The sequence below is a fragment of the Cibotium barometz genome, chromosome 6 (genome assembly GCF_041138505.1).
Source record: "Cibotium barometz isolate CiBa-2024 chromosome 6, ASM4113850v1, whole genome shotgun sequence".
Classification (NCBI taxonomy): domain Eukaryota; kingdom Viridiplantae; phylum Streptophyta; class Polypodiopsida; order Cyatheales; family Cibotiaceae; genus Cibotium; species Cibotium barometz.
In genome coordinates, this window is record NC_141051.1 from 31,980,253 (window position 1) to 31,992,713 (window position 12,461).

Sequence of the window (12,461 nt, forward strand, 5' to 3'; positions counted from 1 at the left end):
TTTTTCATTTTAATGACTGCTAAAATATTTATTCACTTTCTTGCATATTGAACAGAGAACAAATTAATGAATAAGGTGCGGGAAAAAAGAGAGCATAACAATGGAAGATAATTGAATAACTACATACCGGCCGATCTCACTGTCTTCTCGACCGCACGAAGATTACGGACTCCAGAAGGCCCATCCGGTGGAGTGCTGATGCGAGGTCCCTCAGAGACAAGTCTACGGACAGTAGATGTTGTGGGACAATTGGAAACTTGAGGTAATCTAGGCGGACTTTGCATGCATGCATCAGAAAACATGACGGGGGAAGGACGACAATCAAGACACATATAGTTTGTTATGTCATTCATCGGTTTCCTTTTAGGAGCCATTTTGCAGAACAGAATTAAGAGAATCGAACAGATAAACACTAATAAGAGAAAGATGCACCGAAAAGACTAACAAAGCGTACATTAAATAGCTGGGAAACAGATGCAGCGAAAAGAGTAATAGACTATTCATTAAATAGGCAGAAGAAACCTAACGTGCAAGTCCAGAAGGACGTGAAGATAAACACCTGCCCATACCATTCGAGAAGAGCCACAAGCAGGCAAAACGCTGATGAACTCTCCAGAAAAACAATGAAAGGAACCACCCGACGACTCACTCCATAACTCCATCCACGAAAAGCACGTGACCATCCCATACCATGCCAGAATCGGTAATAAGATCGCAGAAGTCGGCCATAACATCGCAGAAGTTGGCCATACTAACCCGAGCACAAGTTCCAGAAGACAGGAAAGACAGACGACGAGGAGCATACCATCACAGATTCGGCGACAAAATCGGGCATACCATCGCAGAAGTCCGCGAAGAAGCACGCCAAACCATCGCAGAAGTCGGCCATACTAACCCGACCGTAGGTTCCAGAAGACAGGAAAGAAAGACAACGACAACCACAAATAACGTTACACCTGTCCACGTTCACACGCAAAAGGACATATTCTATAATTATTTATTGCAACCCCCACAAAACCAGATTAAGGTTATATTCTATAATTATTTATTGCAACCCCCACAAATGATTTGGGGTACATATTCGCACAAATTTCCCAATTTATTTCAGTATCTAATTCCTAATTTCAATAGAATTTCTTACAAAAACTGAACCCAACTCTTACCATGTGTTTGAATCTCACAAACACTACAAATTCCCTTTCTGTTACAGCCACTTTAAGAAAAGACTAAGAAAACCCAATGCAAAGTTCACCTAAAACTGTTTTGTGCACACCAGTTCTCTGATTTCTTTTATATACATCATTTATAAAACACCCTTCCAAGCCTGACATCGACTACAGTAGTTTCTCTGATATTTTTATCCTCTCTCAGTGGCTTACTGCCATTATCTCCAGAAAGTAGTTCTTTCAAGTATAGAAGTTCTGGAAGTGGTCGTGAATTCCTCCAGGCTGCCTCCACCCAGCCTTTCAACTTCTCAACTTCGCTACGCCGGTACAATGCAGGTGCAAGAGTTGTACCCATCCGGGCTAAATTAATAAAAAATGAGCATCATCAGATTATGCAAGGCATGACGAAACATGCAAAAGTCATGGAAGGGAAGCATGGGAACATGAAAAGATCTCTCTCCCACTTTTTTTTAGTGAAACCACTGCTTCATTAATAAAAGTAATGAACATTCATATCTGTCCCACTCTGGGACAGCCAGATCAGAAACAGTAGCTGTGGAAAAGAGGTTTCTCCAAGATCAAAAGAATCTCTGAGACTGGGTGGGGCTGTGTGTGTGAGAGACTGGTAAAGTCTCTCACACACACTCCGCCGCCCACCCAGCCAACCCCCACCAATGCACACATACATGTATACATATTAGAGAATAAGGAAAACCGTTTCCAAACATAAAAAATTGCAATCAGACTTTTCTCATCCACTAGTGGTCCTCACCTCTTGTGAGAGCTATAATCTCCATAAACTCCCCTCTTTGGTCAATCTCTGCAAGCCAGATCCCCAGTTCATGTTTCACTTTTGGCAGCCAGAGGAACTCAAACAAGAAACAACTGACACAACACCTACATGAACGTGATTAAAATCATACCCTTGTCAAGAGGTGGGGCTTTCATTAAATCCAGGGCACTTTTGTACATACCCTGCAAAAAAATAGAAAACCAAACTCAATACTAGTAAAACCTTCAATACAGTGGACAGTTCACGACCGCAGTCCTCATTCAGCTACTGCGATAATGCAACGGAAGACACTAGCAAGGCCAAAATAGTAAAGCAATCTTGTTCTTCTTTTCAGGCATCAGGTAAAAGACCCAACAAAATCAACTTTGAAAACTAGGGCAAGTAGTTCATCTCACAATAGACTAGGGAGCAGAGGATGCACATGCACCCTCTTCTTTTGGTTAGGAGCCTGGAGCACTTATATATCCTTTGAGAGGATACTCCATAGAAAAACCCATCGAGAGAAAATGCTTATTAAATCCACTTTCCCCCTTGCTTGGTCTGAAATCTCCCTTTTTGTAAATTTTTTTCATACTTAATAGAAGTCTCTTTTCTGGGAAAAAAAGAAGAAGAAAAGGAACAAGTAAAGCATGGCAAAGCGATTTGTAATGTTTTGGGGACAGCTATGTGGAAGCATAAATAGGGGACATTGTGAGGAAGAAAGGCATCAATGTGTGCAAGCTTTGCCCTCTCACTGTGCGTTGCCCTCTCACAATGCACTACTCCAATTGTACCCAATGCTGCTGCCTAATTTACTTGCTGCTCCTCCTATACGGGATTATAAGCTATACAGGCTGATTATGGACTGTACGGACTGATATATGGGCAGTACTTGGACACTTGGGTAACAATTGGGAGTGATTGGGCTGCAATCACCAGTAATTGGACAACTGGGCAGCAATTGGGAGTACTTGGGCTGCCATTAGCAAGAAATGGGAGCAATTGGGCAGGTTGGGCACTCTTTAGAGGACAAATTTGCTGCCAACTTCTTCTGGACCTGGGACATTCTTCAGCCGGTTCTTGTTCAGTCTTCCTCTGGTTCTTGTTCAGTCTTCCTCTCTATCAACGAGGAGTGGCTTCGTCAGAGCCAACTCCCTTACCCAATGTATGAACATCCCTAGGTGACCGTACCCACATCTCTTGGGATTGTTTCACCATGGTCCTCTTCATGTAGTTGACCGCATCCACCTCTCTTCAGGCCACAGCTGCCATGGACCCAGTGGCACCTTGCACCCCCCTTACCCACACCGACCAGCCTTTAGATCATCAACAACATTGCAGCATGGCACATCTGGCAGGCGAGGTGCAATGAGGTCATGGAGGGTTCCATCATACCGCTGGCAGAAACCATCCACTCCATCTGGATGGACCTCATTCACATGCTCGAAGGTCCAATGGAGCGTCTGACAGCCGACTTGGAGCGTAGGTCCTTCCTCACTTGAGAGGTCACTTTTCCCCCGGTTCCCTCCAATGAAGCCTCCCTCCAAGGAAAGCCAGCCATGGGGGAGCAACAACAAACCAAGCCTCCCTCCCCCTCTTTTTTTTTTCTGTTACAATAAAACATTACCTCTTGAGGGGGTTGTAGTCTGCTCTTGAGAAGATGCCATTTTTCTACTAATTAAAGGATCTTTTGTTGTGAAGAAAAAAAAGTGGAATACAAGCCACCCACCTCTGTCAACAATAACTCACTGCTCCCTTGAGCCATTCCTCTCTGCTGATATAAGTTTCCGATGCAAGACAAGATTACCCCGACTTGAGGGTGCTTTTCACCTGCAAACTATAAGGCAGTGTTTCTTCTCTCCAATGTTGGGTAAGAATTTTAAAGAAAAAATCCATGTTTAGCTTGATAAAATGTAGTTCCTTAACACAATATTCCATTAAACATGAAAGTAAACTGCTTGGAGGAGAAGTTCTCTTTTTACCTTTTACTTTCTCAGCCTGCTTTAAAGCCTGGGTAAGTTGCAACTCTGCTTCTTCAAATTTTCTGTGACATCACAGAAAATGTGGTACACCATGTTTCACAAGCTCTCCTCTCTCTCTCTCTCATATGCCATGAGGATTGCAATAAGAGTCTCATCACATCACCTGAGGGTGGAGACTGGGCGAGCAGAGGGCACTGCCAAAGAGAATAAGATCTGCTGATTCTCTTCACTAGAGGTTGAGACAGAGGAGCACTATCTTTTCAGATGCCCAGTGTACTATGAGATACAATGGAGGCTTCATTGCTTCTCTAGGGAGGGATTTAGCCCACTGTCTCGGATCTTCGATTTCCTACACCAGCGATGTCTGGGACTCTATACCTGATGGAGCTGCGTTGCCAGAGAGATCATCTATGCAGAGAGGCATGCAGACACCAGATACCTCACAGCTCCTCCCCATCATCGGTTTCTTTACATCCAACCCAGGATGGAGGCCTCTATGGATGACCACGAGAGAGCTATGATCCAGATGTCCGTACTCGATGGACCAGGCAGCACACATTGATGAGCCATGTGCCAAAGGTGCCACCTGCCTCCGATCTAGGTGCAATGAGCTAGATGCCCAAGAGCCACTAGTCTGAGGAGATGTTGCACCCAGCAGCTTCAGATTCGAGAGATCCTCCAGTGACACGACACGAGTGCCCCTCCACAAGCAGTGGACGAGAAGAGCCTTTATACAATCAAGACATCGAGGACCCACTTTGATCCCCTCACATTGTATCATTGTAGCACACTTACATGGCTGTTTTTTCTTTAAGCTCTAATTGGATTGTTTATGTTTTCCATAATGACACATTGTAACACTTTTGGTCTGATAGACCCTTTGGTCTTTTAAAACTCTCTCTCTCTCTCTCTCTCTCTCACACACACACACACACACACTCTTCCAGGAGCCTCGCACCAAGTGTTGGCCTTTTGATACTTTGGTACGCCCAGCAGCTATGTATGGTGCAGTTTTTTGGGGACCAGGGCATCTAGCTCTCTAGAGTGTGCATGCCTCATCTGACGTGACTCCCATGGGCCTGCTGCGAGGGGGAATTTTGGTATAGATTCCCATATCCACTGTGGTGGACTTAAGCACCTCCCTATGCACCCCTCTAGGCATTTAATGCTCTGTGCAAGATGTTGCTGCCCACTATACAAATGGTGGCCAGTGTTGATGCCCCATATACTACTGTCGGCCAGTGCTGATGCCCGTAGCTGCTGTCGGCCTGTCCTTCATACCCACTGGGGGCTGCCGACTATGCTTTACAGCCTGGGTGGGCTGTTGTATGGGCCACCCAAGAGTGCCCATCAGGCATCGGCTTCCCATGGCATCGTGTAGCGCTGCAAGTACACACACATCTCCATGAATGCCTACATGCTAATGATGCTTCTAATGCAAGACCTAAGCTATGGCTGACTGCTACATGCACTTTTTTTTTTGGTTAAAAAAAAAACAGCCATGAAGGGCTAAGTACAACCACAAAGGGCTAAATACAAACTCGCCTCATATAAGGGCGGGAAACAAGTGATAATAAGGGGAAGAGATGCTTCTCCTCCGGCCGGCCGCTCTATGAGGAGAAGGCTATCTCATATAGGGGGAGGGGGGGGGGGAAACAACCACACTGGTGGTTTGTAATGCTAGATGGGGTCACCGCCCCTATCTGTGAGGAAAGGGCCAGGCCTCCAAAGTCTCAAGAAGGCTTCCTGCCACTTACGCATGCGGTCAGAACCTCCCTGCAGCTTCCCCCACTGACCGCGGAGGGTGTGAATGATGTCGAGCCATATGCTCCTGATGGTCTCAGCTGGCGGAGTGTGGGTACCCTCGATGGCCTTGCTACATCTAGCATGCCATATGTGCTAGGCTGCTATGCTGCTGCAAATCTCCCATCGTTGACATGAGCTTGGTCGCCAGACACCTACAGGTGGGGCTGTGACTAGTACTACTGCAATACGATGGTGGGAGACCTGAAGGGCAAGGCCTCCCCCATCCTCCTCGTAAGTCCTGACCACTCTAGTCTCGGTGGCCCAAGCGACAGTACCCCAAGTGATGATCCGGGTCGATGCCCTGTCCATAGCGAAGGTGCAGAGAATCCGCTGCTAAATTTGCTGAGCCTTTGGGCAAAATCCAAAGGCAATGTCGCTGAGACTCCTGGGGGTGGCTGCACCTCGGGCAAGCTGTTGACCACCTCCGACTGCCAGCCAAGTACCAACTGCCAAACTCTTGTGTGCCATTAGCCAAAGGAAGAGAGTTATCTTCCTCGGCCGAAAGCTGTCCCAAAGCCTCTTCCAGAAATCTGAAAGGAAACGCTGTGATAGGCCCTGAGACTGCCAATGTGCTGCTGCTGCCGGTGCGCCATCTATCTCCGGCATCTAGATCTTGCGGCCGAGCCGTGCTATATATGCAAAGAAAGGGGCATCCAGAGTCTCTACCCGATCTATGGGATCATGCCAAGTCCACTCTCCAGGGTCCCACTGCAATTGCATGAGAGGTCGACACTCCCAAATCCATAACCACCAAAATCTTTCCCTGGCCACCTTGGCCGGTGCTGGATCTATGTGCCATGCCCGTGCCCGAAAACCAATCACCCTCACCCTCTGCAAGGTGCAGCCTCTGAAATCCTCCAAGGGGTGCTCTGATCTCTCTAATCTGCCATGTAATCCAATAGAAAAAGTGAGCAGACCATTGTCCTCATTTGCTCGATGGACCACCACGAGGATATCGTGTCTGGTGAACACGCCTAGCCACACTGGGGGGTTGGCGGGTCTGGAGTAGGAGTCAGCCACTCCGGAGGAATAGCTGAGTCAATGTCGACGCTGAGCTTGTCTCTACCTCGGATCCCTGTCAGGCCTCTCTCCTGCTCCTCCTGAGGTAACTGCCTGTGTGCAACCCAATCTCCAAGAGACCTAGCTGGTCCCATGCTCAAGGCGCCCTAGGATATGTGCAGTCGGGCCCCTAGCATGTGGCCACTAGGTAAACGGATCAAGGGGTTCTAGATCAAAGACTGCCGAAGCTGCTCCTCTGAGGGCACTGGAACAATCTGTCCGAGGGCTCTGTTCGAGGGCTGGCCTGAGATGCTCCCAAGCACGAAGTAGACTGGCTGCAAATATGTCCTCAAAGGCAGGACTAAAACCACAGGCTCGCATCTCTGTGAAGATCCATCTAGTACTCTGCGGCCACGGGCCTCCAAGTGTCAAATCCCCACGGATCTCCTCCTAGAGCAATCCTGAAACACGACTCGAAACCTGCAAAACAAAGCCATAGAACGTGAAGGGGGTGTAGGCCTGACTCACCACACCCAACCATGACAGCCGTGGGCAAAACCCACAAGACTTGGCATTCCTCACCGAGCCATGAGCTGAGCTAAGTAGCAAGCCGCACCGACCAATCTCTACTCCATGACGTCCCATACCGCCATGGAGCTACCCTCGCGGGCCTTGAGATTGCTGCCCGCCTCGGCTGCTTAAAGTAGATGCATGTCTGCACTAGATCCAGGCTACTGACCGTAGAGCTCTTGCAAAGACTTGCCAGACTTTGACCAACTGACTAACCTTGGCCACCCTTTTATAGGCTCTTGGCCGGTCACCGGGCATCCACACTTGGATGCTCGCCCATTAGGGTGTCCCCACTTGGGCACCCGCCCGTCAGTCTATCCCTAGCACAGCTCACCAATCAGCCTGCCTAGCTCCAAGCTACCTGAAGCCTCGAAGCTAGTCTTGTGTATGTGTTGCACATGGTAGATACACTCTGTGCACATGACATACTCCCCTTCCTCTAAGAGCTCACTCCTGAGCTCAGTAAAAACCCAGGGTAATCCCTCTGAAGGGTAGTCAATGTCTCCCATGTAGCGTCCTCCTCAACATGATCCTTCCACTTGATCTTGTATTCTGTGAGTACGGTATGCCGCAATCATCTTTCACAAAATCCAAGATCTTTTCTGGTTCGTATGGCACAAATGTCATATCCTCGACATCTATGATTTCTTGAGGAGTAACTAACTGGTCTGCTCCACCCAGTACTTCCTTAATTCTACTGACATGAAATACGGGATGAACTTTCACATGAGAAGGCAAGTCCAATTCATATGCAACTCAACCAATCCGGCGTGCAATCCAAAATGGTCCGTAGTATCTAGGGGATAATTTCGGAGATTGTCCTGTACGTAAAGTCTCGGAATCTTTCGGAACTCGCAAATACACCATCATTTCTTCAGAGAACTCTCTTGGTGAACAATGTCTATTAGAATAAAATTTGTCTCTGTCTTAAGCACTTCTAATAGATTTCTTCACAACTTGTAACATTTCTTGCATGTCTTGCAAAAAAGTACATGCTGCATCATGCTGAAGTCCTGAAAATCCCACGGTAACAGGTGATCTGGGTTGAAATCCGTACATAAGCATAAAAGAACTAAAACCTGTACTCGTATGCTTAGTACTATTATATGCAAATTCTAACATAGGAAGATAATCCTCCCATGAACCTTGTCTTTTTTTTTTTTTCTTTTTTTTCCAGGAAAAAAATCCTTAGTTAAAGAGAAAACAACCACAAAGGGCTAAGTACAACCACGGAGGGCTTAATACAAACTCACCTTATATAAGGGCGAGAAACAAGTGATCATAAGGGGGAGAGATGCTTCTCCTCCGGCTGGCTGCTCTATGAGGAGATACTGAAGAAGTGGGGACTGGCGCGGCGGGGGGGGGGGGGGGGGACAACCACACAGGTGGTCTGTAGTGCCAAATGGGGTTACCGCCTCTATCTGTGAGGAAAGGGCCAGGCCTCCAAAGTCTCAAGAAGGCTTCCCACCGCTTCCGCAAGCGGTCAAAACCTCTCTGCAGCTTCCCCCACTGACCGCAGAGGGTGTGAATGATGTCGAGCCATATGCTCCTGATGGTCTTAGTTGGCGGAGTGTGGGTACCCTCGATGGCCTCGCTACATCTACCACGCCAGATGTGCCAGGCTGCTATGCTACTGCAAATCTCCCAGCGCTGGCATGAGTCTGGTCACCAGACACCTATAGGTGGGGCTATGATTGGTACTACTGTAATATGATGGTGGGAGACCTGAAGGGCATGGCCTCCCCCATCCTCCTCGTAAGTCCTGACTGCTCTAGTCTCGGTGGCCCAAGCGACACTACCCCAAGTGATAATCCGGGTCGATGCCCTGTCCATAGCAAAAATGCGGAGAATCCGCTGCCAAATCTACTGAGCCTTCGGACAATCCCAAAGGCAATGTTGCTGAGACTCCTGGGGGTGGCCGCACCTCGGGTAAGCTGCTGACCGACCTCCGACTGCCAGCCAAGTACCCACTGCCAGACTCCTGTGTGCCGTCAACCAGAGGAAGAGAGTGATCTTCCTCGGCCGAAAGCTGTCCCAAAGCCTCTTCCAGAAATCTGAAAGGAAGCGCTGTGATAGGCCCTGAGACTGCCAGTGTGCTGCTGTTGCCGGTGTGCCATCTATCTCCGACATCTGGATCCTACGACTGAGCCGCATTGTATATGCAAAGAAAGGGGCATCCAGAGTCTCCACCCGATCTGTGGGATCATGCCACGTTCACCTCCAGGGTCCCACTGCAATCGTGTGAGAGGTCGGCACTCCCAAATCCATAACCGCCAAAATCTCTCCCTGGCCACCTTGGCCGGTGCTAGATCTATGTGCCATGCATGTGCCCGAAAACCAATCATCCTCACCCTCTGCAAGGTGCAGCCTCTGAAATCCTCCAAGGGATACTTTGATCTCTCTAATCTGCCATGTAATTCAATAGAAAAAGTAAGCAGACCACTGTCCTCATCTGCTCCATAGACCGCCACGAGGATATCGTGTCTGGTAAACATGCCTAGCCATATTGGGGGGGTCGGGTCTGGAATAGGAGTCAACCGCTCCGGAGGAATAGATGAGTCAATGTTGATGCTAAGCCTGTCTCTACCCCGGATCCTTGTCAGGCCTCTCCCCTGCTCCTCCTGAGGTAATTGCCTATGTGCAACCCAATCTCCAAGAGATCTGGTTGGTCCCATGCTCAAGGCGCCCCAGGATATGTGCGGTCGGGCCCCTAGCATGTGGCCATTGGGTAAACGGATTAGGGGGTTCTAGATCAAAGGCTATCAAAGCTGCTCCTCTGAGGCCACTGGAACAATCTGTCTAAGGGCGGCCTGAGATGATCCCAAGCACGAAGTAGACTAGCTGCAAATCTGTCCTCAAAGGTAGGACTAAAACCACGGGCTCGCATCTCTGTGAAGATCCATCTAGTACTCTGCCGCCACGGGCCTCCAAGGCTCGGATTGCGGGCTGAAATCCGGGCCGAGAGGAAATCCTTCCAAGGCTCACCACCGGGTAGGAGTCCTCTAACAATCAACTTGCCCAGCGGGGCATGACTTTGTATAGCTGGATCAATGAGGCCTAGGCCCCCTCTGCTACATGGCTGAATGATCACTCTCCGTGCCACCTTGGCCTTGGCTGGCCTCCCATCACTTCCGGCCCACAAGAAGTTCCAGATCAAATGCTGTAATTGGCCAATACAAGCCCGAGAAAAGGCCCAGCACGAGGTGATGTACCACATGGTGGCAAGCAGTACCTGGTTCGCCACCACCACTCTGCCCACTAGCGATAGCCTCGCCGAGCTCTAGTATAGAAGCTTCTTCCGAATACTCAAAAGGAACTGGAGCGAGCTGCTACTCGGGAGCGATATCAATGCCAACCTGGCAACCGAGGTATCGGACTGGAGTGCCCCTTGAGATCCATTGGAAAGCCTCAATTGGTCGCCAAGTCGGGGTGGGTGTTGAGCCTACCCAAAAACCACAGGACTTGTGCCAGTTGATCTGTGCTCCTTACGCACAGCAGAAAATCTCTATCGCCTTTGCAAATCTTTGGAGATTCCCAACATCTCTAGGTAGGCTGCTGTGTCATCTGCAAACTTTGAGTCCCGCAGCTCCTCCTGTGTGCGGAGGGGAAGGCGCAATCCTTGAAGTTCGGTCTCCTGGGCGGAGAGAAAACTACTCATGGCCTTGGCGACAAATAGAAAGAGGTACGGTGCCAAAGGACAGCCGTGTCGAACCGAGTGGGAAAGGGGGAATCTGTCGCCTCAGGTTCCTTGAATGAAAACCTGGTTGTGAGATGCTGAATAAAGTCCTGAGACTCCACGAATCCACTCCACGAGGAATCCCATTTGGCTCATAATGCGCTCTAGAAAGCTCCAATCCACCCTGTCATAAGCTTTCTCAAAGTCTAGGAGTAGCACAATGAGGTCCTGTTGTTGCATCCTGGCCGAAGCTGTCGCCTCCCAAAAGATAAAGATGTTGTCCAGAATACTTTGATCCTGAACAATCCTAGTCTGAGTGTCATGGATCAAAGTCTGGGAGGGAAGGCTGAAGTTGCCTGCTGATGGCCTTGGCCAGAATCTTGTAGGCTGTCCCTAGAAGAGTGATGGGTCTCCACTGTCAGATCTCCAATCTATCACCACCCTCGTTGGGAATCAAATGTATAACTTCATCCTGGCCATGTAGCCTGCGAATACCGTCTCTCCTCCTGAGGGCCGGCTATCTCAAAAAAGTCTCTAGTAACTCTGTCACCGGCTTGAGTCCAGAATGAGGCCCTGGCACCCTCCTCTCCTCAATGGACCAAATCTCCATGCGGGCAGTAGCGATCTGTTTCTCAATCCATGGGCTATCTGGGCTGTTCAGGGAACTCTCTTGAAGACGCTGTAAAGAGGCTAGGCCCCTCCTCAGACTCCTCTCCTGCTCCCGAAATCCCTCCAATCTACTCTGGGCTGCTTCTTGCAAGAACATATTGACCTCCCCAAGGCCCTCATCCAAAGTGCACGTTGCAGATCCTGAGGAAAAGTCCAGACTCGCCCATATCTGCTCCATCCGGCTACAAATCTCAGGGTCCTGAATGAGGCTGTTTGGAATCCTGGAGCTCGCATGTCTGTCATGCCTCCATGGGTCCTCTAGGGACAGAATAACTAGGGCATGATTTGAAAATGTAGTGCCTGCCAGAATACCAACCATGCCTCCACGGCTGCAAGCCCACTCGTCAACATAAAACCTGTCCAGCCGAGAGAGGTTGGGGCCAATGCTCCGCCTATCCGATCGAGAGAAGCTAAGACTCCCAGAGCTGCACCCAAACTCTGGAAGATGCCAAGTGTCTTGTCCCCTAAGAATCAGTATCATCTCCTCCCATGCAGAGTACTCCACCCTTGAGACTGTGGCCGTGCCACCTCCAAGTCTATCCTCTACTACCTCTATCATGTTGAAGTCACCGCCCATGCACCAAAATCAGCCTGGGGTAGGGCCTGTCGGACAGTGCTCCAAAAGATAGCTCTACCTGCAGCCGCATTCGGGGCATAAATGTTGAGGAAGCCAACACTATCCTCTCCAATTAGAATGGTAACCCACTGAGCGCGTCTTGGCACTATGACTCATGATCCTACCACAGATGGCAGAAGCTGCTCACACCGATAGAGAGACACACTCCTTGCGTCCCTGAAGGACCGAAGGTTGGAGACCAAAA

At 49.2% G+C, this 12,461-nt stretch overlaps 1 protein-coding gene across 4 annotated transcripts in view; it reads right to left on the minus strand.

Moving 5' to 3' along the window:
- Positions 1–965: 965 nt before the first annotated feature.
- The window catches only part of NDP1 (Tetratricopeptide repeat (TPR)-like superfamily protein), a 102,016-nt gene continuing 90,520 nt past the window's right edge, over positions 966–12,461 (minus strand). For all 4 annotated transcript variants that reach the window (XM_086799474.1, XM_086799473.1, XM_086799477.1 and 1 more), the window contains 5 exons: positions 3,921–3,982; positions 3,668–3,768; positions 2,090–2,141; positions 1,939–1,986; positions 966–1,526 (listed from right to left, as the gene is read on the minus strand). In XM_086799474.1, the coding sequence (XP_086655600.1) occupies positions 1,300–1,526; positions 1,939–1,986; positions 2,090–2,141; positions 3,668–3,768; positions 3,921–3,982 (490 nt within the window). In that variant the 3' untranslated portion in view covers positions 966–1,299. The remainder of the gene's footprint in view (positions 1,527–1,938; positions 1,987–2,089; positions 2,142–3,667; positions 3,769–3,920; positions 3,983–12,461) is intronic.